This window comes from Hyperoodon ampullatus, assembly GCF_949752795.1.
Source record: "Hyperoodon ampullatus genome assembly, chromosome: 7".
Taxonomy (NCBI): Eukaryota; Metazoa; Chordata; class Mammalia; order Artiodactyla; family Ziphiidae; genus Hyperoodon; species Hyperoodon ampullatus.
In genome coordinates, this window is record NC_136920.1 from 65,278,070 (window position 1) to 65,302,036 (window position 23,967).

General features: G+C 36.4%; 1 protein-coding gene across 6 annotated transcripts in view; it reads right to left on the reverse strand.

Annotated features, from left to right (window-relative positions):
* Positions 1-23,967, reverse strand: part of SBF2 (SET binding factor 2) — a gene marked incomplete at its 3' end in the record, with an annotated part of 467,309 nt that overhangs the window by 163,231 nt on the left and 280,111 nt on the right. For all 6 annotated transcript variants that reach the window (XM_079707414.1, XM_079707413.1, XM_079707411.1 and 3 more), the window contains 3 exons: positions 22,973-23,177; positions 18,477-18,586; positions 16,958-17,107 (listed from right to left, as the gene is read on the reverse strand). In XM_079707414.1, the coding sequence (XP_079563540.1) occupies positions 16,958-17,107; positions 18,477-18,586; positions 22,973-23,177 (465 nt within the window). The remainder of the gene's footprint in view (positions 1-16,957; positions 17,108-18,476; positions 18,587-22,972; positions 23,178-23,967) is intronic.

Genomic DNA, 23,967 nt, shown 5'->3' on the forward strand with positions numbered 1-23,967 from the left:
TTCATAAATGAATCATCTGAGTAGTTAATTTGTCAATGTGAGGCTGAGGATCATATCATCTGAAAATAATGAGTTTTTTCTTTCTCTTCTAATCCTTGGATCTCATTTTCCCTTTGTAACATTTTTTAATTGAGAAATAATTCACATGTCACACTGTATTAGTTTTAGGTATACAACATAATGATTTGACACATTGTTAACAGTAGTGATAAAAGTAAGCATCTTTATCTTGTTACAGTCTTAAAGGGAACACATAACATTTCTTCAATAAGTAAAAGGCTTGCTATAGGTCTTTGGTATGTAGGTTTTACCAAGTATGGAAGCTTTTCTCTAATAACAGTTTGCTAAGAACTTTTACACAAATACACATTGAATTTTATTAAATGCCTTCTCTGTACTGATTAAGATAATAATAATTTTTCTCCTTTAATCTATTAATGTGGTGAATTATACTGAAAGGATACAGGGATCAATTCTACTATATCATGATGGTTTGGTATTTTTAATGCACTAATATAATCAATTAGCCAATATTTTATTTAAGAGTTCTGCACTTACCTTGATATGAAAAGTGGGACTATTTTTTTCTTTCCTTCTACTGTATTTATTTGGTTTTGGAATCATATTTACACTAGCCTCCTAAGATGATATTAAAAATATAATGCTGATTGAAAAAGAAACAATATGTACTACACCATTTACATAAATTAAAAATACATGTGCACTAAATAATATGCAATTTTAAACATCTACATTGAAAATAATATATTAAACACATTAAAATAATTGAGGGAGGGCTTCCCTGGTGGCACAGTGGTTGAGAGTCCGCCTGCCAATGCAGGGGACATGGGTTCGTGCCCCGGTCTGGGAGGATCCCACATGCCGCGGAGCGCCTGGGCCCGTGAGCCATGACCGCTGGGCCTGCGCGTCCCGAGCCTGTGCCCCGCAGCGGGAGAGGCCACGACAGTGAGAGGCCCGCGTACCACAAAAAAAAAAAAAAAAAAATTGAGGGAGATTGGGAGCATAATGGTAATAAAAATAAATGAATAGGGACTTCCTTGGTGGTCCAGTGGTTAAGACTCCACACTCCCAATGCAGGGGGCCCAGGTTCGATCTCTGGTCAGGGAACTAGATCCCACATGCCGCAACTAAAAGATCCCGTGTGCCGCAACTAAAGACCCGTGTGCTGCAACTATGACCCAGTGCAGCCAAATAAATAAATAAATATTAAAAAAGAAAGAAGAACTTTAAAAATAAATGAATAAAACAAGAATGGGACCTTGCATGGACCAAAGATGATACAGTGTTATGAACTAGAGAGGGTCACAATTGCTCCTACTAAGCAAGGATGAAAAAAAGGGTCCTGAGATGACAGAATTTATAAGAGGAATCTGGGGGACATCTAGTCCAACCTCTTTGACAATGCAGAAATCCATTTTCAGCTTTCCTGAAAATGACTGAAGAGTATTTGATGGATTGCATATCAATAAAGCTGTCCTTTTTGCTGTTGAAAAGTTCTAAATGTTGGCTCTAATCTACCCCTTACAGACTTACCAAATCAGAATCTCTGATGATGGGGCCCAGAAATGCACATTTAAAAATTTTAAGGAAAGCTTAAAAAATTACTACACCAGATAACAGGACACTGATTTTTCAACTCTAGTTACGTGTCAAGTTTACCTGTGGAACTTTAAAAAAATACAAGATGCTTCATCCCTGGGATTCTAACACAGTAGATACGAACACTCATGCTTTAAATATTGGGTGGGCCAAAAGGTTCGCTTGTTTTTTTCTGTAAGATGGCTCTAGTAGCACTTAGTTGTCTTTAACTTCACTTGAAACAGTTTTGTTAGACTGTATGTGACAGCTGTCATATCAGCATACATTTAAAAAAAGACTTTTCAAAATTAGTGAATTTCTGTGTAGCCATTTCAATACCGAAGATGGAAGAAAAAAAGCAACATTTTCAGCATATTATGCTTTATTATTTCAAGAAAGGTAAAAACACAACTGAAATGCAAAAAAAAAAGATTTGTACAGGTATGGGGAAAGTGCTGCGACTGACTGAACGTGTCAAAAGTGCTTTGCAAAGTTTCGTGCTGGAGATTTCTCACTGGACGATTCTCCATGGTCAGGTAGACCAGCTGAAGTTGACAGAGATCAAATCGAGACATTAACTGAGAACAATCAACATTATACCACGCGGGAGATAGCCGACATACTCAAAATAACCAAATCAAGCGTTGAAAATCATTTGCACCAGCTTGGTTATGTTCATCGCTTTTATGTCTGGGCTCCAAGTAAGTTAAGCCAAAAAAACCTTCTGGACCATATCTCTGCATGCTATTCTCTATTTAAATGTAATGAAAACGTTCCGTTTTTAAAAGAAATTGTGACGGGCGATGAAAAGTGGATACTGTACAATAATGTGGAATGGAAGAGATCATGGAGCAAGTGAAATAAACCACCACCAACCACACCAAAGGCCGGTCTTCATCCAAAGAAGGTGATGTTATGTATACGGTGGGACTAGAAGGGAGTCCTCTATAATGAGCTCCTTCTGGAAAGCCAAAGGATTAGTTCCAACAAGTTGGTCCCAATTAGACCAACTGAAAGCAGCATTAGATGAAAAGCATCCAGAATTAGTCAACAGAAAAAGCATAATCTTCCATCAGGATGATAACACAAGACCACATATTTCTTTGATGACCAAGCAAACCTGTTACAGCTTGGCTGGGAAGTTCTAATTCATCAGCTGTATTCACCAGACATTGCACCTTCGGATTTCCATTGATTTCGGTCTTTACAAAATTCTCTTAATGGAAAAAATTTCAATTCCCTGGAAGACTGTAAAAGGCACATGGGAGAGTTCTTTGCTCGAAAAGATAAAAAGTTTTGGGAAGATGGAATTATGAAGTTGCCTGAGAAACGGCAGAAGGTAGTGGAACAAAAGGGTGAAAATGTTGTACAATAAAGTTCTTGGTGAAAATGAAAAATGTGTCTTTAATCTTTACTTAAAAAACTGAAGGCACTTTTTGGCCCACCCAATATATCGATGACAGTACTGTCGATTGGGACAGTATTTGCCAGCTATATGTGAACTTTAAATTTTGCTTTCAAGCAGAGGTTGTGAATTATCAAACCATCCATCTAGATTTTCTTACCTAGATATTCCTGTGCACAGAGATACAAAAGTGAGCAGAGGCTAGCTAGCTTTGGTTGGGAACTGGATTATAGCCAAGAAAGGATAAAAGCTACCAACCTGTTTAAGGATGGAAGCTGTGGAGAACTGAAACTCTAACCAGAGAAGGCAAGCAGCTACTTATATTACATTCACTTATCCATTTACTCATTCATCCAAGTTGTACTGATAGACTATTTCATGCCAGACATAATGGGGAATATAGGTACGCCAACAGGTAATTTCATTATATGTGGTAAGTGTAAGTGTTATTGTAGGATCACGGTGGATAGGATGGACGCAGTACAAAATACAGTAGAAGCACACAGAAATGGCTACCAACCTAAAGCTGATAGGCCAAAGAAGGCTTCCAGGGGGAAGTGACATCTAAACTAAGAGTAAAGGATGACTAGGAGTTAGCTAGGTGAAAGAGACAATTGAGGGAGTAGGGAGTAGAAAAAATTAGTGTTCCAAACTAAGGCAGTAAGATGTGCAAAGGCCAGAGGATTGACAGAGGCTGTAGAGGTAGGAAGGAGCAAAGATATGATCAGAATTTACTTTGAGGGCACGGGGAAAGGATTTTAAGTTGGGAAGTGATGAGATCCAACCTGAATTGTAGAAATATCACTTCTGTAAAGCAAGGAAACAGATAAAGTAAGGGGATGGGTCAGGAGAGAGGTGGGGAGACCAGTTAAGAAGTTGCTGCAGTAAAAGAGGTAAGAAATGTTGGTGACTTAAATCAAGATATTGGAATTTAAGGATAGAGAAAAGTGGATGGGAGTTGAGAGACATCAGGAAAGAGACATAGGAATGCAGATTCTATAGGACTCAGTGGCTGATCAGACATGAGAATAAGGCTAAGAGACTAATTTTATGTTTTTGGCTTATTTGGTGCCATTTGTTAAACCAGGAAACTCAGGAGGAAGAGGTTGTGGATGGTGGCTGAAAATGGGGATAAAAGGTGATTATTTCAGTTTGGAACATAACATCTAAATAGCTTTGGGACATTCAAGTAAAGATGGAGAGCAACCAGCAAGATATTCAGTTCTGGAGGAAGATTTGGAAGGATTAGGTAGAAGACAGTAATGGGGATGAATAAGATTGCCTAGGTAGAATCTTAGACTGGGAGAAGATTTAAGATGCAAATAAACATAACGACTTGCTGGACAGGGGAAAAGAAGGCTTGCCAAAAAGACTGAAAAAGAGATTCAAAAGAAGTAGAAAGTCAGGAGAAATGGTATCATCAAAGATAAGGGAAGAGGGTTTTGCACAGAAGTGGCCAGTGGTCATCATCAAATCTACCATGTGTCAATAAACAAACAAACAAACAAATAAATAAATAAGAACTGAAAAGTTTCCACTAGATTTATCAATGAGTTCTCACTGGTTGAGTTGGTGATAGCCAAAGATCTGGCCTAAACCTTACAGCAGTTAGAACAGCTAACTTCTTAATGAATTTTCTCCTATATTTGAAATTCAAAGTGTTGACAACCAAGTTGGTTCCTTAATAAGTAACTTAGAAAAGCAGACTCTTATTTCAATAATTACTGCTTCCATGAAATTATGTAATCATTCATGTATTCAAACAATATCTGAATACTTTCTATGTGCCAAGTACTGTGCTGGATGTTGGGTATACAATGATGAACAATAAAAACAAGGTCTGTTTTCACTCAGTTAAGGTTGGGGTTTTTCAAAAGCAATTGTTATTTAGGAAAAATAAAAATAAAGATCCACAAGTTTCTAGAATTTAAGTTCCTGATCTAAACTTAAATTTAGCTATATAGCACCTATTGCCACAGTTTTTGAAGAACACAGTAAATCAGTGATTTAAAGGCAAGAATAAAAAAAAAATTAGATTTAGGACTCACCTTTCAAATTACAAGCTGTGTGATTTGAGAAAATTACTTTATTTCTCTGAGCCTATTTCCAGAGGGTAGTAGTGATTGTGGATGACCCTGTTTCAAAGCCAAAAGAAAGCTGAGGTTGTCTGAGGCAGTCAGAGGAATAGAGGTACCCAAGAAGGAAAAGAACAGAATAATTATGGATGCTGACTAGATGATTCTCTTACAAGGGGCGTGGAGAATGAAAGCAGAGTTGAGGAACAATGGTGGGGAGTAGGAACTGACTTTGTTTAACTGACCCCTTCTGCTTAGGTCATCCTTCGCAAGAGGTAAACCAAAGAATGACAAAAGAAAAAGAACGTGTCCATGGTGAAGCTTGTTGACTGAGAGCTTCATTATAGCATGACCTGGTTGAGCTGTTCTGTTAAGAAACTCTTATCTCAGTATTTTTAGTAAAATCTTTTCCTCTTTGGCTGGTCACATTTCTCAGAGAGCTGTCTTCCAATGTCCTGCTTGAGGGAAGGCTGCCAGAGTTCTAGGAGCTGAAGGGGGAAAGTTGTCGACTGGTATTCTTAATATCTGACACTCACTTTACTCCCTTGTTTGCAGCAAAACAGTATTTCCCTCAGCCAGACATAGTGTTTCCCTGGCCTGTTCACACTCTGTCTCTCTCTCTCAAAAATAAATACACAAACCAACCAACCAACCTCTAATACTCTGCCAGGGTAAAGGAGAGGCAGCTGGCTGTTAACACGGAACTGGAAAAGATCTGAGAGGGGACTCCAACTGCACCTTAAGGAGACTTTCAACTAATCCTCTTTTTAATGTTTTAGCTCCATCTTAACCTCCTGCTTTCAGTGATAACTTGATATCTCTAATTCCTAAGCCCTTTGCAGTTCCGCAAACTGGGGTGCTTTAAGGCTTGTACAACTGTTAGTTAGGAAAAGTCTTTCTTAGGGCTGCTAAGTAAAGGCACTCATCTATCAGCTTTCTAGTTTCTAAAATGTTGTTGCTGTTGTCTCCTATCTTGTTTTGCCTGTGGGTTTACACATTTAAAAAACTCTTTACTTTTGTTTTAGGGTTTTGGGGTAGTAGCTGAGGTTAAATGTATGTATTCAATGTTCACTTTAACCAGAAGTTACTCTATCTACTTATCTCATCTCCCACCACCTTTCTATACTACACCTGGCAACATTGAAATATTTTTTAATTTTCAAAAACACAGGTGCTTTCCATACTTTTTTCTACTAGCAACTTCGTCTATTTGGAACACTCTCCCTCCCAATCCTTGTCTGACAAGTGCCCTCTGTGACCATCTCCTTCCCACTCTAAACCCAGTAACCCGTAACAGCATTCGTAGCACTTTTTCACACACCTCTATCAGTGCATGTTCCACTATATTATATATACCGGTTTACCTGTGAGTTTTTCCTTCTAGACTGTGAACTCCTTAAGAACCAAAATGATATCTTAATCATCTCAGTATGTCTAGTACCTATTACAGAGACTAGTACATGATAGAAGTCAGTAAATGTCTGGAGGAAGAGAAAGGAGGAGAGGAGTAAAATACATACCCTGCTCAAGCAAAAGATGTATTCTACTGATTAATATACTCTTTTTTTAAAAACTGAAGTACAGTTGACTTACAATATTATGTTAGTTTCACGAACGCAGCAAAGTGATACAGTATATATATATATATTTTTTCAGATTCTTTTCCATTATAGGTTATTACAAGATATCGAATATAGCTCCCTGTGCGATACAGTAAATCCTTGTTGTTTATCTATTTTCTATATACTAGTGTATATCTGCTATCTCATACTCCTTATTTATCCCTCCCCGCTTCCCCTTTGGTAACCCTAAGTTTGTTTTCTATGTCTGTGAGTCTGTTTCTGTTTTGTAAGTTTATTTGTATTATTTTTTAGATTCCACATATAAGTGATATCATATAGTATTTGTCTTTCTCTGACTTATTTTACTTAGTGAAATTCTGACCTCTCACTGGTCAGAATGGCCATCATCAGAAAGTCTACAAAGGGTGTGGAGAAAAGGGAACCCTCCTACACTACTGGTGGGAATGTAAATTGGTGCAGCCACTATAGAAAATAGTATGGAGGTTCCTTAAAAAACTAAAATACAACTACCAAATGATCCAGCCATCCCACTCCTGGGCATATATCCGGAAGAGATGAAAACTCTAATTTGAAAAGATACACGCACCCCAATGTTCATAGTAGCACTATTTGCAGTAGCCAAGACATGGAAGCAACCTAAGTGTCCATTAACAGATGAATGGATAAAGATGTGGTGTATATATTCAAGGTCAGAGTGCCAGCATGGTTGAGTAAGGGCCCTCTTGAGGGTTGCAGACTTCCTGTTATATCTTTACATAGTGGAAGGGGCTGGGGAGCTCTGCTGGCTTTCTTGTGAAAGGGCATTAATCTAGTTTGTGATGTCTTTACCTTCATGACCTAATCCCCTCCCAAAAGCCCCATCTCCTAATACCATCACCTTGGGCACTAGGTTTTCAACATATGAATCTGGGAGGACACATTCAGAACACAGCACTTAACAAAATTCTCAAATTTGCTACCTCTTACATAGGACTGGTCATCAGCAGTGCTTGAGTGTCCTTAAAAACTTGTAGATTGGGCTTCCCTGGTGGCGCAGTGGTTGAGAGTCTGCCTGCTGATGCAGGGGACACGGGTTCGTGCCCCGGTCTGGGACGATCCCGCTTGCCGCGGGGTGGCTGGGCCCATGAGCTGTGGCTGCTGGGCCTGCGTGTCCGGAGCCTGTGCTCCGCAACGGGAGAGGCCGCAGCGGTGAGAGGCCCGCGTACCGCAAAACAAACAAACAAACAAAAAAAAAACTTGTAGATTGTGGAAAGTTTGGGGTTCCAGAAGATAAGCCATTTTTCTCATACTTTTTTTTTTTTTTTTTTGGCATTACGTGGGCTTCTCACTGCTGTGGCCTCTCCCGTTGTGGAGCACAGGCTCTGGACGCGCAGGCCCAGCAGCCATGGCTCACGGGCCTAGCCGCTCCGCGGCATGTGGGATCTTCCCGGACCGGGGCACGAACCCGTGTCCCCTGCATCGGCAGGCGGACTCTCAACCACTGCGCCACCAGGGAAGCCCCCATTTTTCTCATACTTTTAAACCTCTATGTGGTTTCCTATATTATTCAGAGCCCTTAGCCTAAGATGCCCAATATAAGAATTTATCCAGTAACCAATGGAATATTATAAAAATTTTTTGTTGGTAACTAGAATTTTCAGCCGTGACAAAATCTGAGGCTTGACTGTGAAGCCTATCCTTTTTAATAAGGCAGGACCCTTAGTTACTTTTGGAGATACTGACCACTGCCAGTTGAAGTCATACTAAGCCCACTGTTGAGTAGCTTGCTTGCTTGCTTGCTTACTTACTTACTGACCACTGCCAGTTTAAGCCCACTGTTGAGTAGCTTGCTTGCTTGCTTACTTACTTATTTATTTATTTATTTATTTATTTATTTATTTATTTATTTATGCAAGACTTTCTTAATGAAGAGAAAGCCACTGATTCACATTCTGGCACAAGTTCCTTACCTTGTCACAGACTACTACTTTGAATAGCACTGTGTTAGACCATCTCATTATATCCTCCATGTATCTTAACTTCTCTTCCATATTTTCCATCTTCTTGTCTCTTTGCTCCACTATGTGTAATTGCTTCAGATCTGCATTCCAGTTCACTACAAGTCTCTCACTGCATTTAGTGTGATGTTTAACCCATCCAATGAGCTTTTTGTAATTATGTACTTATTTCTTTGTTTACTTATTTTACCCAAATAATTTCAAATATATATCAAAATTGAAAGAATTTTACAGTGAACACCTGTATACTAACCACCTAGACTATCATTAACATTTTACTACGCTTGCTTTATCAGTTAGCTATTCATCTACCTATCCTTTAACCCATCTTATTTTTAGTGCATTTCAAAGTAAATCGCAGACATCAGTTATACTTCCCCCAAGTACTTTGGCATGCATATCGTTAGAGGTCAATATTTGTTTATAGGTTCTTCTTTTGCTGTATAATTTACATACAATAAAATGCACAAACCTTAAGTGTTCACTGGGTTTTGACAAATATGCCATAATGTTTTTGAGATATATCTATGTGGTTGCACGTATCATTAGCCTTTTTGTTGTGTCCTCTCCCGTTGCAGAGCACAGGCTCCGGACGCGCAGGCTCAGCGGCCATGGCTCACGGGCCTAGCCACTCCACGGCATGTGAGATCTTTCCGGACCGGGGCACGAACCTGTGTCCCCTGCATCGGCAGGCGGACTCTCAACCACTGCGCCACCAGGGAAGCCCCTAGCCTGTTTTTTTTTTTTTTTATTGCCGATTAGTATTACATTGTACGGATATATGGCAGTTAAAGAAAAAAACATTCTCTGATTGATGGGCATCTGGGCTGATTCTAGTTTTAGGCTATTATGAATAAAGTTCCTATGAATATTTTTGTATAAGTCTTTTTATAGTCGTATGTTTTAATTTTTTTAAGGTAAGACCCAGGAGTGAAATTACTGGATCATAGGATAGGTATATGCTTAGTTTTATAAGAATCTCCCAGTCTTTTTTCTAAAGTGATTGTACCAGTTTACATTCTCAACAATAAAACCTGAGAATTCCAAGTACTTTACAACTCTGTCAACATTTGGAATTGCCAGTCTTTCTAATTTTAGCCATACTGGTGGTTATATAGTAGTATCTCATAATGGTTGTAATTTGCATTTCCCAGATGACTGATACTGAGCAGTTCTTCATGTTTTTACTGACCATTCACGTATCTTATTTTGTGAAGTGTCTGTTCAAACTGTCCATTTTCAAAAACTGGTTTGGCTTCTCCTTATTAAGTTGTAGGAGTTCTTTATATAAACATGACATCAGTTCTTTGTCACGTTTACATTTTGGGAATATTTTTTCCTAGTCTTAACTATTCATTTTCTTAATGCTGTCTTCTGAAAAGTGTAAGTTTTAATTTTGATGAAGTACAGTTACCTATTTTTTCTTTTTTGGTTATCCCTTTTTGTCACCTGAGAAACTGTTGCCAGTTATAAAGATCACAAGTGGCAATGAAGATTCAATTAATTATTAAAAAAAAGAGAAACTGTTGCTCATTCCCAAGTCATGACTCTATTCCATGCTTTCCCCTAAAAGCTTTATTGTTTTATATTGTATGTTTATGTCTGTGCTCTACCTCAAGTTAATCCTTGTGTTTGATGTGAGGTAGAGGTATAGGTTCACTTTTTTTCCATATGGATATATTCAGTTATTTCAGCACTATTTGTGGAAAACACTTTCTTCTCCCTATTGGATTACTTTGGTGTCTTTGTCAAACATGCCATAAACGCGGGTCTATTTTTGAGTGCTCTTTTCCACGGATCTATTTGATATGTCAGTATCACACTGTCTTGATTACTGTGGATTAACAGTAAGTCTTAAAATCAGGTAGTGTTAAGTCCTCCAAATTTGTTCTTTTTCGAGATTGCTTTGGCCATTCTAAGTCCTCTGCATTTCCACATACATTTTAGAATCATCCTGTCAATTTCTAGAAAAAATTCTGCTGCAGTTTTTATTGGGATTTCATTCAGGCTACAGATTGATTTGTGGAGAACTGACATCGTAACAATATTGGGTTTTCCCTATCCTTTGAGTTTTTACTTTACTGATTATATAATCTAAACTTACCTGGCCATTTTTGTTAGTTTCTTGTTATTTGCTTATTTTGTATTTGATCCTTTATTTATTTAAGTATTTTAATTATTATATGTTCATATTGAATAATGCCAATATATAAAGCCTTTGGGAGTCTCAATCTCAATCTGCTGTTGGTTGTTTCTGTGGACACTATTTCATATTGGCTCATTTCTTTGGTATTTGGTCATTTTAAAATTGTGAGTTCATATCTTACTGAATTTTATCTGTGGGAATCCTGACTGCCTAAACTGTGGCTGCACTATTCTAGAAAGGATTTACAATTGCTTCTTCAGGAGGCAAGGGTGAGGGGCATGCCGTTGAAGAGGGATTATTTTATTCCTCTTCCAGTGTCCTACCCTGCTGTAAATAAAGCTCTCAGGTTCAACCAGCTCTCTTTACAGAAGTCGACTTAATTGTGCTCACAAATCTGGTTTCCCTACCTGCTAAGAGCTCAGAATTTGGTCTTTCCTATTTGTCCTTTTCTTGAGAGTAGAGGAGGGGCCTATTATAGATTTCCTTTTCTCCTTGGGAAAAACTATATATCAAAATCATGGGGTATTTTTGTTGTTGTTTCAATTTTCTAAGATCTATTTCTACGTTAGTGAGAGGGTCCCTCATAACATGCAGTTTATTATAATGCTGGAAATGGAGGACTTTACTGGGTTTTGAAATTATAATTTACTGTGAAAAGATCTTAGCTAAGATCTTGACACAAAAATCATAGATCTGCTAAAATGCAAAGAGTTAAGGCCATGATATTTTTGAAGAGATCTGTAGTAATCTCAGTTACAAAAAAACCTAATACGATCAGTTATTTGAGATGAGAAGATACATAGGAATAATCTATAATCTCTATAAACAAGTCCTTTAAAAAATTATCTTGGCAGTGAAAGAACCTGATAAACAAAATAACCCCTTGGCAGTACTCATGTTCCATTTAATTTTCCCTTGAGGACAGAAAAGACAGAATAACTTCAAGATCACGAAGAGCAAAAATTACTAAAGTTTCTGAATCACTACCTAAAAATTGGTTCATTTAATGTTTCTATCTTAAAACACCAACACAGATGTTTGGCCTCTCTGCCTTGAAATTCTATGCTTTTGTAAAAAATGTTCAGAATGTCATGTTAAATCCCCACAAGTAACATTGTTGCAACAAGAATATAAATATTAATAAATCCCAAGTTGGTAATAAATAACCCATTAAAATAAGAGTATCACATGTGAACCCATTTATAACTGAAAAGAGCCTCTCTATAATGTTAAACAACAGCACATGCTGGAAGAAAGACAGGATATATTTTAATGTATTTATGAAATAGTGAATTCTAAAATATTAAGTGTTCATCAGTACAGGTGTATCTGGAAACAACACCAAAAAAAAATGCAAGTTTTACCCCTAGAATATGATTATTCAAATGAAAAGGAATATTTTTGTAACCCAAGGGTACCTGGCTATTCTATAAGTAATTACTAATTAGTATATGCTAAAATTAAGTTTAGAGAAAGCCTTATAACTTAGTTCTTCAGTTAATTATAGCACATAAAGTACAAATGGAAAAAAGCTCCCTAAAACAGTTTTTGTAGTTTTATCACCAGTTATAGGGAATCAGGAAATTACCTAACTTTATAGCTTCTGGTGACCTTGATCTATTAGTCAAAGTCCTTTGTTCTCTATAATGACAGTACCAAAGTAACTGTAAGAAAGTAACAAAAGTAGCAAAAGACGTGAGATTTTTTAGGGTAAATTTATTATGTCTTATTCTTCTCATAAAGGTTTGATAATTTCCTTCCTACAAAAATGAGAATCATTTTTAAGTTATAAAATATGCTTGTTATATGTTTTATATAACTTAATTATGCTTGTGTGTATGTGTGTGTTTCAAGCAGAGAAAAGTTTAAATGGAAATCAAAACTCTTCTATCTATGCCAGAGATAACCATTATTAAGGATTTAGTGTAAATATCCTTCCAGATTTTTACCATGATATACATACATACATATATGTAATTTTAGGTCAAAAATAGAATTATATCTACTTTATGTAACTTCCTTTTGCCCACCTGGCAATACATAACAGAAGTTTTTTCATATGGGTACATATTATAGAGCTACATATTATAGCTCTACATATTATAGAGCTACCTCTTTCTATTCAGTAACTGAACAGTATTCTGAAGAAGAGTTCTACCATAATTAGATTAATCAAAATGCAAATGGTAAACATTTAGGATGCTTTCAATTTTTGCTATTATAAACTATTACAGCTAGTCTCTCATGCTCTAAAGTAAGAATGTATTTCCAGTAAAGGTGAATCATCTCCTATCTTGCCAATTTGCTTAAACAAGATTACATTTTTGATGCTAGATTTTAAGTTAGAATTTCTGAGAAAGGTATCACTTGAAATGGGTTTTAAAAGATAAATATGCCCAGGCTTCCCTGGTGGCACAGTGGTTGAGAGTCCGCCTGCCGATGCAGGGGACACGCGTTTGTGCCCCGGTCCGGGAGGATCCCACATGCCGTGGAGCGGCTAGGCCTATGAGCCATGACCACTGAGCCTGCGCGTACGGAGCCTGTGCTCCGCAACGGGAGAGGCCGCAATAGTGAGAGGCCCACGTACCGCAAAAAAAAAAAAAAAAAAAAAGATAAATATGCCCTGCAAAAAAATGTAACAGTAGTACCCTAAGACATTAATGTGTATAAGTTGTAAGATTATAAATAATAACGATACAATTAACACCCATATACATAGTTTAAGAAATAGAGTATTACCATTACCTTTGAAGATCTCTATGTTCATGTCCTTCCTCTCTGTCTCCTGGAGGTAATTTTCTTCAATATTTTGCTTATTATCCCTTAATTTTCTTTTTTCCCACATTTATTGAGGTACATTTGACAGATAAAATTGTAGTATACAATGTGATGATTTAATATATGTACACATTGCTTTTCTTTTTAGTTTTAACACATATATTCTATCCCTAACTTAAATATCTCTAAATAATATATTACATGCTTTGAATTTTATACGAATGAAAGCATATTGTAATTGAATTGCCTTTTTATTTTTGCACAAAATTATCTTCTTTAAGATTCATCCACATTGTTCCTTATAGCTGCAATTCATTCATTATCTCTGCTAAATAATATTCTAACATAAGAAAATAGCACAATTTATCTATACATTCATTCTACTGCTGGTTGGCATATGAGTTGTTTCCAGTTTCCTTCTATTTCAAACAATGTTCCTATGAACATTTTTGTGCATATCTCTTGGTGTATGTGGGTAAGATCTCCTCTAAGAGTGGAATCACTGGGTCATGGAATATGCTCATATTCAGCTTTACAAGAAAATCTTTGTACCATTTTACACTCTAACAAGCAGAGTTTACATGCTCCATTTGTTCGATAACTTCACCAATACTTAATATTATCCAATTATACAATTATTACAAAACAGTGAATGTAAAATGCTATCTCACTGTGGTTTTAATTTACATTTCTCCAGTTATTGACATAGATCATCTTTTTTAAAAATGTCATTTTATTTATATACTAATTATCCAAGTGGATTTCCTTTTCTCTGGGATACTTTAAGTCTCTTGCCCATTTAAAATTTGGGTTGTCTTTTTCTTATCGATTTGTAGGAGTTTTTATAATCTGAGTACTAATCAGTTGGTAGTCATATGCTCTGCAAACATCTCTCACTCTGAAGTTTACATTTTCATTCTCTTTTGGTATTTTTTGATGAACAGAAGTTCTAATTTTAATGTAGTCAAATTTACCAATCTTTTCTTTCTAACTGAGGTAAAAGTGGTATATAACAATATTTTCTTTTAAGATTGGCACTATTTTTACCGTGTTTAACAAATCTTTCCCTCCCCCAAAGTCATAAGGCTATGTCATTTATTCTCTTTGAAAGACTATATAGGTTGGCTTTTCATATTTAAGTATTAATATTTAATCCACATAAAACTGATTTTAGTGTATAGTGTGAGGTATCGGTACATTTTTCCTGTACATGGTTCATTATGTGTACATGGTCACCCAACTGTCCCAGTACTAGTTATTGAATGCTTTACCTCTTTGTCACTAATCTGAAACACCAACTCTGTCATAAATCACATTTCCAAACATGTGTACATCTGTCTATAAACTCTAAATTCTGCTCTACTGGCCAATTTGTTTATGATTGTGCCACACACTGTCTTAATTACTACAATCTTAAACTAATTAAAAAATTTCTTAAGTGTTATTGAGGTATAACTGACAAATAAAATGGTAAGATATTTAAAGTGTGCACTGAGGTGATTTGATATATGTATACATCGTGAAAGGATTCCCACAACTCAGTTAAATGACACCTCTCCTCACATATTTATCTTTTTTTTTTTTGGTGAAAACATTTAAGTTCAACTCTTTTAGCAATTTCAGTTATATAATAAAGTGTTACCAATTGTAGTCCCCACGTTGTACCCTAGATCCTCAGGCCTTATTCATCTTATAGCTAAAAGTTTGTACCATTTATCCACCTCTCCCTATTTCTTCCACCTCTCAGCCCCTGGCAACCATTTTCTACTCTGTTTCTAAGAGTCTGACCTTTTTTTTTTTTTTTAAGGTTCCACATATAATACCATGCAGTATTTGTGTTTCTCTGTCTGGCTTATTTCACTTGGCAGAATGCCTTCAGGGTTCATCCACGTTATTGCAAGTGGTAGAATTTCCTTCTTTCTCATGGCTGAATAATATTCCACTGTATTGTGTATATATACCACATCTTCTTTATCCATGTATACACTGATGGACATTTAGGTTATTTCCACATCTTGGCTATTGTGACTAATGCTGCAGTGAACATGGGAGTGCAGATACTTCTTCAATAGCCTGTTTTCATTTCCTTTGGATATACCCAGAGTGGAACTGCTGGATCATATGGTATGGTTCTATTTTTAATTTTTTGAGGAATCGCCATACTATTTTTTATAGTGGCTACACCAATTTACATTCCTACTGACAGTGCACAAGGGTTCCTTTTTCTCCATATCCTTGCCAATACTTATTATCCCCTGTGTCTCTGATAATAGCCTTTCTAACAGATGTGAGGTGGTATCTCGTTATGATTTTGATTTGCATTTTCCTGATGATTAGTGACATGGAGCACATTTTCACTTACCTTTTGGCCATTTGTGTGTCTTCTTTTAAACTGATTTTTGATATGTGACAAGGCCAATTCCCAGGCTTTGCCGTTTGTTTTAGGAGTATGTTGGTAATTCTCAGACTTTTGCTCTTTCTGTTGGGATTCTGACAGGAATTGCAGTAACTCTATAGATTATTTTGGGGAGAATTGATATCTTTATAATACTGAGTCTTCCAATCCATGAACATGGTATATCTTTCCATTTCTTTAGGCCTTCTTTCATCCACAAATGTTATTATTAATTATACCCTGTAATTCTCACTTTCCAATCTACCAGAATTTAACATGCATTGTACTCAGTTTCTCTGGAGTCCCACAGATAGTCTTTGAAATCCTAATATTTATTTAATCACATTTTTCTCTTTGTGCAAAAAGTTTAAGAAAGAATTTTTGCATCACCTACAAAGAATACGATGCCAATGTCACAGGGACAGGATAGGGAAATCAGATTATTTGCTTCTCCTAAACTATGTCCTCATTATTGTGTGGGAAGTTTATCTCTGTAAGATAATACACATATGTTGAAGCCAACTGGAAATATTTTTTTTTGTGCTTTACCCACACAAAGTACTTAGTAAACACTTAACTGAGTAATTCATTTATCATTTGGATTACCCCACCATTCATTGCCCTCTGCTTTAATAGTACAACTGAAAACTGACTGAAAAGGGCTGACATGAATACAGACATTATGTAATATATAACTGAGTGTTTTAAAGATGACTTTTCATTTTCAGAAAGCTTGCTTATAGAACTAGTAAAATAACCTAATATTTTTCAAGAAAAAACAAAGAAAGAATAAAAAACTCTTAATATTTATGCCAAGTAATATATAAGTGTTTCTGACAGAAATGGTATGGATATTGGCTCTTCATCCTATTAGGTGCAGAAGGCTCAAGAACCTGATATATTGGTAATTACTGAATCGCCTGGAAAAATAAAGAGTATTCTCAAATAAGAAGGATAATCTGAAAGAACTAAAAGTTACCTGTAGAGTACAGTTCATCATCCTTATTATGTAGTCGAACTGTTGATGGTCTAATATTGCCCGGTTTTGCTGAACATGTAAACCCAGCTCATCAGTGAGACACTGTCTTGCTGCCTTTCCTTTAAGGGCTCTCAGTGCAGCAGGAAGGGTCTGAGGACAAGAGAGGAAGACATGAACAAAAGGTACCACTGTAAAAAAAGTAACTTTCAATCATGCTGAAAACTCACGTGTATCCTATAAACCATTTAACAGAGTTATTAGTAGAATTAAACTGCTAGAAAAGAGGTGATGTACTGTTAAGGACAACTGTAAACAGATGGATTTATAGTGATTTTTTTATTTGTAAGGCAGCATGAAAATAAGTAGGACTAGTTTATGTGATACATTTAGAAAACATTAAACTTCATTAAAAAAAACTCATCAAAATTGTGGTCACCAAAATAACTGTTGCTTCAGATTATGAGTCAAAACCACAGACACTTAGACACGTTCTTGCAATAACTGGTCACATCTCCATGGCAAGAATAGAAGGAAAAATTAAAATGACAAGAATCATGGGTGATTTTATACTTTTAAAGTGATTAGCAACTTAATCACTACTCAGTTTTAATTTATGACTGGAAAATTCTGCAATCTCTTCTTATTTCAAAAGCATAATTAAGAAGGAAAAAAACTCAGAGCAACAAACAGAAATCTCTAGGTGTATATACTAAAACTCTTTTACTTCATCACCCACAAGAATGCCTCTTCCATTTCACCTTTAGAGCTGAATTAATTTACTTTACATAAAGTAATAATTTAACTTTGAAAACCTAAAATGAGAACAAAGGGGCAAATAAGAAGGGAGGGAAGAAGACTGAGAGTAGGGGGACCTAATATTGCTACAACGGGTACAGGAAACAGGCTGTGAAAGCTGAAAGCAAGAGAAGCAAAAGAAAGTCTGTAACACTTCAACCATAAGAAAAAAATGGATACCAAAAAACTCAAAATATAAAGAGGCTTGAGGTCATTTAGTGCAAGGGTAAAAACTTCATTTTACATGTTTTACTAGCCCCTTGTAATAAATGTTCAGAATTATGACGAGTCACTAAGGAAAGGTTACATATGTTTAGTATGTTTTATTAAAGAAGGCAAGAAAATGTGCTTTAACAAGGCATATTTAAATGAATAACACAATTTTTATAATTCATTATTTTGTCTAACTAGATTCTTTGTAATAAATAAAATTATATTTTAGATGTTAAGTTTCTAAGTAATATGCCAAAATAGAATTAATGAACAATGTTTACAAGTTCCAGGGGGGGAAAATGACTATCAATACTTCTCTGGTTGCCATATAATTAGGCTTGGCTAAGATTTTAAATCTTAGACACTGTTCATTTAAAATGATCAAAACAATGAAAGGATACTTTATAAGGAAAAGGGATTGAATCAGAGGAGCGGTCAGTAGGCAAGCTAAACATAGAAATCTGAAAGGGATGTGATGAATGCTTACTTGGGAAAGATGGCATTTTATTACCTTTTCAGTCTCCAGTGTTTTATTTTCAAATATGAATGAGATGCAGTTTCTAACAACTTCCAATCTCTGTGCACTGTTGAAAACTGTTGTCACCTTATCCATTATTGAAACTAGTAAAGGAGTATAAGGAAAACACAAATTAAACTCCTTCAGCAATTACAAAAGGGGAATATTACAGTTTATGACTCTGTTTACATGACCAAGACTTAAGCGTTTTTTTCCCCTTGTTACATGACACTGAAAGTATTTCATTTCCTCACTTTGATTACATTTTTAGGTTGTGAAGTGGCAGGCTAGTCAATGGGTTATTTAGGATAATTTCACAGGATAGATTCTAACACTATACTTAACTCTTAGGCAAATTAATTCATATTTACATTGCTCAGTAAAATTTTATTAAGCAAAGGTAATAATTTTTCCTTTAATTGTAAACAAACAGATAAAAAATATTTTGGGTACAAGATCATGACAAAAATAGCTAACACTCATATGTAAGAGGACTGACTACTAACAGAAAAAGAAGTTGATATTTCTAACATATTACCAAAGAAAAACCACATACCACAAAAAATTAGGTTCTACAAATCTGAGTACAGGTGACCGGAAGAAGCACTGCACACAAAGAGAAAAGATCATGGCCAAAGAATCGTTATAAAAATGTGGGAGAGTCACTTCTCAGTTCTGTGAACTTAGTACCTGTCAACTATACAAGGTTGGATAATTCTAGTGTACTACATAGGCTTAAATTACTTAAAATAAATTTAACTTATTAAAAGAATATTAGAAAGATATAAATTAAAGCAGTATTTGTCAAATAAAAAGTATAATTTCACAAAGAACTATACTATATAATTTGTACAAATGAGGCAGTATCAATAATTCTTAAGCCTTATATTTTATGGCTGCTCTTACCTAACAAGAAAGACCACCATATCTTACTCTTAGCATTCCTTTCATTTCTTCAATACGAAACTTTATATCCTTCAAATAATTTTTTAAACTTTTAAAAATCTTGAAATAATTATAAGCTTACAAAAAGTTGCAAATTAGTACAGAGAAGATCCATGCACTTATCACCTTCCCCCATGGTGATATCTTACATAACTATAGTGCTTTATCAGAATCAGGAAATCAATCTTACTTGGTTTTTACTATAGTTTTCTTGAAATCACTTAAAATCATGTAAGATTAACATTAATGACCATGACTGTAAAATAGATTATTTCATATGACTTTTCTGTCTGAAATGTGCATTCTTAATTTTGCACTCTGGTGCTTCCCACACGTGTAGGTCAGTGGCACAGACTGAAATTGAAATTGATCTACATTTAGAGAAGAAAACTTCTTAGTCTCCAAATAAGACCACATGCTTTATTGAGAGAGTAACATCTTTAACCTATGTTTATAAAATTTTAATTCTAAAATCTCTGTAGCAGCATTTTAAATTTTCTTTAGGATGAACCATTAAAAACCCCACATTTTCAGGGCTTCCCTGGTGGCGCAGTGGTTGAGAGTCCGCCTGCTGATGCAGGAGACACGGGTTCGTGCCCCGGTCCGGGAAGATCCCACATGCTGCGGAGCGGCTGGGCCCGTGAGCCATGGCCGCTGGGCCTGCGCGTCCGGAGCCTGTGCTCCGCAACGGGAGAGGCCACAACAGTGAGAGGCCCACGTACCGCAAAAAAAAAAAAAAAAAAAAAAAACAAAAAACCCCCCACATTTTCTTATAATGAATCTGTTTACCATCTGGGAATTATTATTTTCCTTTGGAGACTATGACTTAGTTCATTCCCAGAAGAAAGTTCTTCACTTAGAGTTACTGATGTATCAGGCATTGGCCAAATCCCCAGTTGTGGCATTCTAATACTAGCTTTCTAACATTTGATAACAACTCTGGTTTATGGGTATTTGACCTTCCAGGGCTTCCTTCCCAAGGCTTTGGCTTTCAAATGCTATTTCTAGCATTTGAAATAGCATTTGAATAGTGTTCATCATCACTCTGGCCCCTCTGAGGAATAGCTGGTAACTAATTAACCTCTCAAAATGTGAATGGCTCTTAAAGTGACAGAGCAATTCTACATTCATATTAAATGGGTATCATGTAAAATGAAACATTCATACCTTTTAATTTTAATACAAGGGAAATCCTAATTCTGATCAACTCAAATGAACCAGAAACTTGGACAGAGGTCCCTGTATTCGTCTTTCACTCATTCATTCATCATTTGTTTGTTTGTTCATTCATTCATTCATTCTGGTTTTACAGGAAGTGCATGCAGGGACAAATACTGAGCCATGTGTAACTCTCTCACTGACTACAATGAGACATTCCATATGCATCTAAAAAAAGAACTTGATGCTGATTGAAAATGAAGAAAGTAAAGAGATTATACAAAAACAATATTGAGACAAGGCTACAATTCAAGCAAATTAAAATTTAAACCAACTTCTAATCTGTTCATGTGGGTATTTAAAGAAAGCATTCAACTAGCTCATAGATATTAAAGTTAAATGACCAAACCCTTCAAAAAATAACTACCCTAACATGTCTACTTCTCCTCCATTCTCTTCTCTATGTGAAAGTACAATCAACACTTAAGTAAAAGCTGTTAATACTTAGGGAAATAATAACAAATTAACATTATTAAGTAAATATAAATAATAAGTAACATTAACATTACTATATAACATAAATGTTAAGATACATAAATTATTAACATTACAACATAAACATAAATAATTAATAAATAATTAAACAACATATAAAGACATAAAAATGGCCAATAAGCACATGAGAAGATACTCTACATTAGTAGATGTGGAGAAACCAGAATGCCCATACATTGCTGGTAGGAATGTAAAATAGTGTGGTTGTTTTGGAAAATAGCCTGGCAGTTCCTCAAAACATTAAACACAGGCTTATCATATAACCCAACAATTCCACTCCTAGATATATACCTGAGAGAACTGAAAACATATGTCCACACAAAAACTTACACATGAATGCTCACAGCAGCACTATTATTAGTAGCCAAAAAGTAGAAACAACCCAAATGTCTATCAACTGATATATCGATAACAAAACGTGATACATACCCATACAATGGAATATTATTCAGCCACAAAAAGCAATGAAGTACTATATATGCTACATGGATGAATGAAGTACTATATATGCTACATGGATGAACCTTGAAAATATTATGCTACGTGAAAGAAGCCAATCACAAAAGATCACATGTTGTACAATTCCATTTATATAAAATATCCAGAATAGGCAAATCTATAAAGACAGGAAGTAGATTACCGCCTAAAGCTGGGGAAGGAGTGGTTTTGGGGGTGGGGTGGGGAGTAACTGCTAATGGGTATGGGTGTTTCTATTTGGAGGAATGAAAATGTCTGAAATTAGGCAGTGAAAACGCACTCTGTGAAGATACTAAAAACCACTGAATTGCACACTTTTTTCTTGGCTGCGATGGGTCTTTGCTGCTGTGTGCGGGCTTTCTCTAGTTGTGGTGAGCAGGGGCTACTCTTTGTTGTGGTGCGCAGGCTTCTCATTGCGGAGGCTTCTCTTGTTGCTGAACACGGGCTCTAGGCATGTGGGCTTCAGTAGTTGTGGCACATGGGCTCAGTAGTTGTAGCTCACGGGATCTAGAGCGCAGGCTCAGTAGTTGTGGCGCACAGGCTTAGTTGCTCCGTGGCATGTGGGATCTTCCCAGACCAGGGCTCGAACCCGTGTCCCCTGCATTGGCAGGCAGATTCTTAACCACTGCGCCACCAGGAAAATCCTGAATTGCACACTTTAAATGGGTGAATTTTATGGTATGTGAATTACATCTCAATATAACGGTTTTTAAAAAAGAGAAGATTCCACAGTGGGAGCAGTTAGGCTAATGGTTACCCTGTGAGGGGCACTGAATGGAAAAGTGTTTCTAGGTATTGATAGCGCTGATTCTGGTTACACGAATTTGTTCACTTTGTGAAAACTCATCAAGCCGTGCACTTCTGTTTTTGTGTCTTATATCTTGATAAAAGGTTTATATTTCTCCTTTTAAGATTTATTTATTATTTATTTTTGGTTGCATCGGGTCTTAGTGGCAGCACATGGGATCTTCATTAAGGCACGCAGGATCTTTCAATGCAGCGCGCAGGCTCTTTGTTGCAGTGCACGGGCTTCTCTCTAGTTGTGGCATTCAGATTTTCTCTCTCTAGTTGTGGCACACAGGCTCCAGGGTGCGTGGGCTCTGTAGTTGTGGCGCAGGGGTTCCAGAGCGCGTGGGCTCTGTAGTTTGCGGCACTTGGGCTCTCTCATTGAGGCACGCGAGCTCAGTAGTTGTGGCACACGGGCTTAGCTGCCCCTTGACATGTGGGATCCCAGTTCTGCGACCAGGGATCGAACCCACGTCCTCTGCATTGGAAGGTGGATTCTTTACCACTGGACCACCAGGGAAGTCCTCAAAAGGTTTAGTTTTAAAACAAATAAATGGACAAATACATACCAACAGGTGGACCTGCGGGCACAACACATTTCTTTTCCACTCTTGAAGCAGGAGGTGCATTCTGGTTCTTGGCAAGATTTTCCTGTATTAATTCCTGTACCCGAGTTTCATTAACCTTTGGGAAAGGAAGAATATGAACTCGCAAGTGGGATCCTTCTGTTGGACGTGGAACTTTCTGAAACGCCATATGAGGGTTTGGATTTTCCTGCGATATCAAACATACGTAAAATGATTCCAAAGTTAAAAGAACAATGGCAGATTGTCAGCCAGAAAGACAGAAACTGAAATCAGAGAGGTGAGACATTGTACATACATTCAAATATATGCCATAAAATATAGAGTATTGGAATCTTACTTCTTACATGATTTACCAGCAGCATCTGATACAGCTGATCACTCTTTTTCCTCTTCAAGGAACACTTTCTTCACTTGGTTTCTAGGTCTTCTTCTTACATCTTTGTTTATTTTTCATCTCCCTAATCTCTTAACTATGTGAATACCCCAGGACTCAGACCATGGGCCACTTTTCTATTTACACTTACTTTCTTGGTGATAACTTCCAGTCTCTTATTTTTAAACCATAAAACACCAATGATTCACAAATTTTTATCTCCAAATGAGCTTCCTCCTGAACTCCATACCTGTATATTCAACCACCTGTACATAGTGTTTCCATTTGGACTTAAAATAACATTGTAAATATGTGTCCAAAATGGAGCACTTAATATTCACCTCCTCCAAATCTGCTTTCTACAGTCTTCCCCACTTCAGTAAATGGCATATTTATTTTTTCCAATCACTCCGGTGAAAATCATTAATCATTAATCATTAATGCCTTTCTCTAATACTGAATTATCCATTCCTCTGCAAACCTTTTACACTTTGCCTTTAAAATACGTTTATAACCTGACCACTTTTCAATACACCTTGGTTCAAGCCAATATCTCTCATGTTGCTACAGAACAGTCTCTTAACCAGTCTCCCTGCTCCATCCT